Below are 3,289 nucleotides of genomic sequence, written 5' to 3'. Positions count from 1 at the left end.
AAAATCGATTTTTCAAGTCGAGTCGAGTTTTACTCGGCCATAGTCTCCAATTTTTTTATTTTAACGGAGTTAATGATTTGGAGTAAACAAGTAACGATTTAAATTTTAGGAGACAAAACATCTCGAAAAATATACAACTTACACAAATGATATATTTTAGGAGCAATAGTACATTTAAGCCAAAAAGAAAAGAGTAGTTCTGTAATATGTGCTAGAAATTTTGAAATGGCGAAATGGATGAACTTTCCCACCCAAAACTAACCGCCATTTCGAATTTAATAGCCAAACGAATCCGACTGAGAGTAAAGAGCAACTTTCCGCTTCATCTTAAACGCAAAAATATTGGCTCTCCACTTCCCCATTCCTGTCAGGTCTCTTTCTCTCGCCAACCCCTTCTTTTCCGATTTAAATTTCAAACTTTGAATCTTATTAGCGTTTAGTAGATCTCCGATTTACTAATTTCTGGTAGTGTTGTTTTTTTTATTAATTTTTTTGGGTACTGATTCAGAATTAACTATGGTTTCTTTATTGTTAAGGTGAACAAAGATGGCAGGAAAAGGCGGAAAAGGGCTTTTAGCGGCGAAAACAACCGCAAGTAACAAGAACAGGAAGCGCCCGGTTTCTCGTTCATCTCGTGCCGGTATTCAAGTATGTCGTATCTTTGATTCTCAGAGGTATTTGGAATTAACTTTCATCAATTCTTTTATGTTTGATTCCAAGTTTCTCCTTACACGAATATGGCGCATCTTTGGAAATTTTCCCGGTAACAACGTGAAATAATTTGTCATTTTCCTGTTTTCTGGGTTAAACATATTTGCTTCCTTAATTCTTTAACACAATTCAGAAGGCAACTTTGTTTGCCAATGTTTTGAATTAGCTAAGGTTGTTAATGAGACTAAACATATAGTAAGTTATTCGAGTTTGACTTGGTTGAAGTTAAGTCGATACTAGATTTGAATGAACTCAATTTGAATTTTTAACGAGTCAAAACAAGTTACATAACTTAAATATCTTGTGATTAACTCAAAAATAATGATATTAAAATTTTAATTTTAAAATTATATTATTAGTAATATTAACATTTATATGTTTTTTTTAAATACATTATAAGGTTTTTATGTACTTAATGTTTATATTTGAGTTCAAGTTCAAGCAATAACCAAGTTGAGTCTGAGAATTTTTCAAGTTTTTCAAGAGTTGAACTTCAATTTTTAATTTTAAATTCTAGTCGAACTTAACAATTTTAAACTCGTGAATTTTTTTAGTTGAGCTCAACTTTAGACTTTTTGAATCTAGTCGAGTCAAGCTCAACAATACTCATACTCACTCTTCTCATTTACATATCTAGAATAATCTATATGCTTGCTGTATTTAGTATTGGAAAAGACCCTTAAACGTTCCATGTTTCTTAAATATTATTAGTTCCCAGTGGATCGTATACACCGTCATCTCAAGTCCAGAGCATCTGCAAATGGCCGAGTTGGGACGACGGCTGCTGTTTACTTGGCCTCTATCCTTGAGTACTTGACTGCGGAGGTTCTTGAGTTGGCTGGAAACGCAAGCAAGGATTTGAAAGTGAAGAGAATCACTCCGAGGCACCTGCAGTTGTCCATTAGAGGGGATGAAGAGCTTGACACCCTTATCAAAGGTACCATCGCTGGAGGTGGTGTCATCCCTCACGTTCATAAGTCCCTAATCAACAAAATTACTAAGGATTGATTACTTTTCCCTATTTTAACTCGATGAGGTACTTCAATATGTGCTTTAATTGTGTTTGCTGTGTATGTTGCTGGGATTGCTGTTTTGGACTCGAGGATCTTTGTTTATTGTAGGAGTGATGCTTGTTGCATGGATTTAACTACTGTTTATCTTAATGCTTTGTGTGAATTCCTTTCCAATGTTGAACAAACAATATGCTCAGCTACTAGCTGTCGTTTTAGTGATGTTGCCGCCCAGAATGGTGGTCGGAATTCTCATAAATCATCAATAACAAATCAGCTCAAGCTCAGTGATCTTGTCTGTCTTGGGGGCTTCGATTTAAATAGCGTATTTCTATTACCTTGCATATATCTGGTAAATGCAAAGCATGTAGAATGTATTTGATACACAAATTTCATCAGAGCCTGGATAGTAAATTGTACAAATCAATTTAATCCATCTAAAAACTTTGCATTGCACACTGTGTCAATTGAATATTTGTTACCAATTGAGCAGTAACATGTGCATGAAGGATATGCTGGTTGTCGCAGTCGTCTTTCAGGTGGATTCGGAATTGGGCTTCAATTTGAATAAAATGTTAGAGCCGCCATTGATAATTTATTTTTTAAAAATTTGGTTGATCGGAAATCATCTTACTTGATCTGTGTTTTACCAGAAATATGTTGGATTCGAGAGTCGGTTACAGTCAAAGAAGGATTAGCACCCTTGAACTGTCCTTTCGGTACCATTTAATTTGTCGGTTGTCTTAGTTGCGAAAATTAAAATTTAAATCGAAATTTAAAAATTCAATTCGAATTACTTACCTTTGATCGATTGAAATTACTACCTAAAAAAAGTCAAAAATGTGTTAGATGGTAGAATATAATATTAAATAAACCAAAGAGAGAGAAAATTAAATTAAGAAAATTAAAAAATTAAAAATGTTAAAAGAGGAAAATAAAATAAAATAAGGTGAAGAAAATCTTAAACTTTAAAGAAAAAATGTTAAGTTTCAAAAGAAATAAAATAAAAAAAATAAAAATAAAAATTAACGGAAAAAACAAAGAAAATGTTATTTTTTCAAAAAAAAAAGAAATAAAAAATGTTAAATGTTAGAAATAATAAAATAAAGGAAATAAATAAAACTTAAGGGACCAAATTGAGAGTTATGGATCGAAATGATGCAAAAATTGAATTGCAAGAGAAAAAACAAAAATTAGGGGGTTAATTTGCAAAATATAAAAAATATAGAAAATGATTGAATTGAAATAATTGAAAATGAGGAGGCAAAATTGAAATAGGTGACCAAAATGAATTACATATCAAAGTAGCAGGGACGGCGGAAAAGATTTAAAAATCCTTTAATTACACAATTTTCATCAATATATAAATACCCAAAAACCCCATTTCCATTTCATTTTAAACATTTCCCCAAGGCTTCACCTTCCCCACCCGAGAAAACCTTTCAACAAAATCCTTCTTCAGCCAATGGCCGACCCCTTCCGACGAGGCCTTTCACTGTACCGGTCGCCTCTCCGGTGGCCAGAAAAACCAAACTCACCCAAAATATTCCCCTCAACACCAATCCAAA

At 33.1% G+C, this 3,289-nt stretch overlaps 1 protein-coding gene across 1 annotated transcript; it reads left to right on the top strand.

Annotated features, from left to right (window-relative positions):
* The first annotated feature begins 284 nt into the window (after positions 1-284).
* LOC120174362 (probable histone H2A variant 2) lies at positions 285-1,827 on the top strand. Its single transcript, XM_039181247.1, has 3 exons — positions 285-371; positions 537-648; positions 1,423-1,827. Exons 2-3 carry the CDS (start codon positions 547-549, stop codon positions 1,717-1,719), a joined length of 399 nt encoding a protein of 132 aa, XP_039037178.1. The 5' UTR covers positions 285-371; positions 537-546; the 3' UTR covers positions 1,720-1,827.
* Positions 1,828-3,289: the final 1,462 nt, after the last annotated feature.

Source organism: Hibiscus syriacus, unplaced genomic scaffold, assembly GCF_006381635.1.
Source record: "Hibiscus syriacus cultivar Baekdansim isolate YM2019G1 unplaced genomic scaffold, ASM638163v2 tig00003096_pilon, whole genome shotgun sequence".
Lineage (NCBI taxonomy): Eukaryota > Viridiplantae > Streptophyta > Magnoliopsida > Malvales > Malvaceae > Hibiscus > Hibiscus syriacus.
This window is presented reverse-complemented; position numbering and strand designations above follow the sequence as displayed.

Coding starts and splice junctions, on each gene's coding strand:
- LOC120174362 (XM_039181247.1), top strand. CDS start 547: ATGGCAGGAAAAGGCGGAAAAGGGCTTTTAGCGGCGAAAACAACCGCA. Junction 649..1,422: donor CATCTCGTGCCGGTATTCAA/GTATGTCGTATC, acceptor AAATATTATTAG/TTCCCAGTGGATCGTATACA.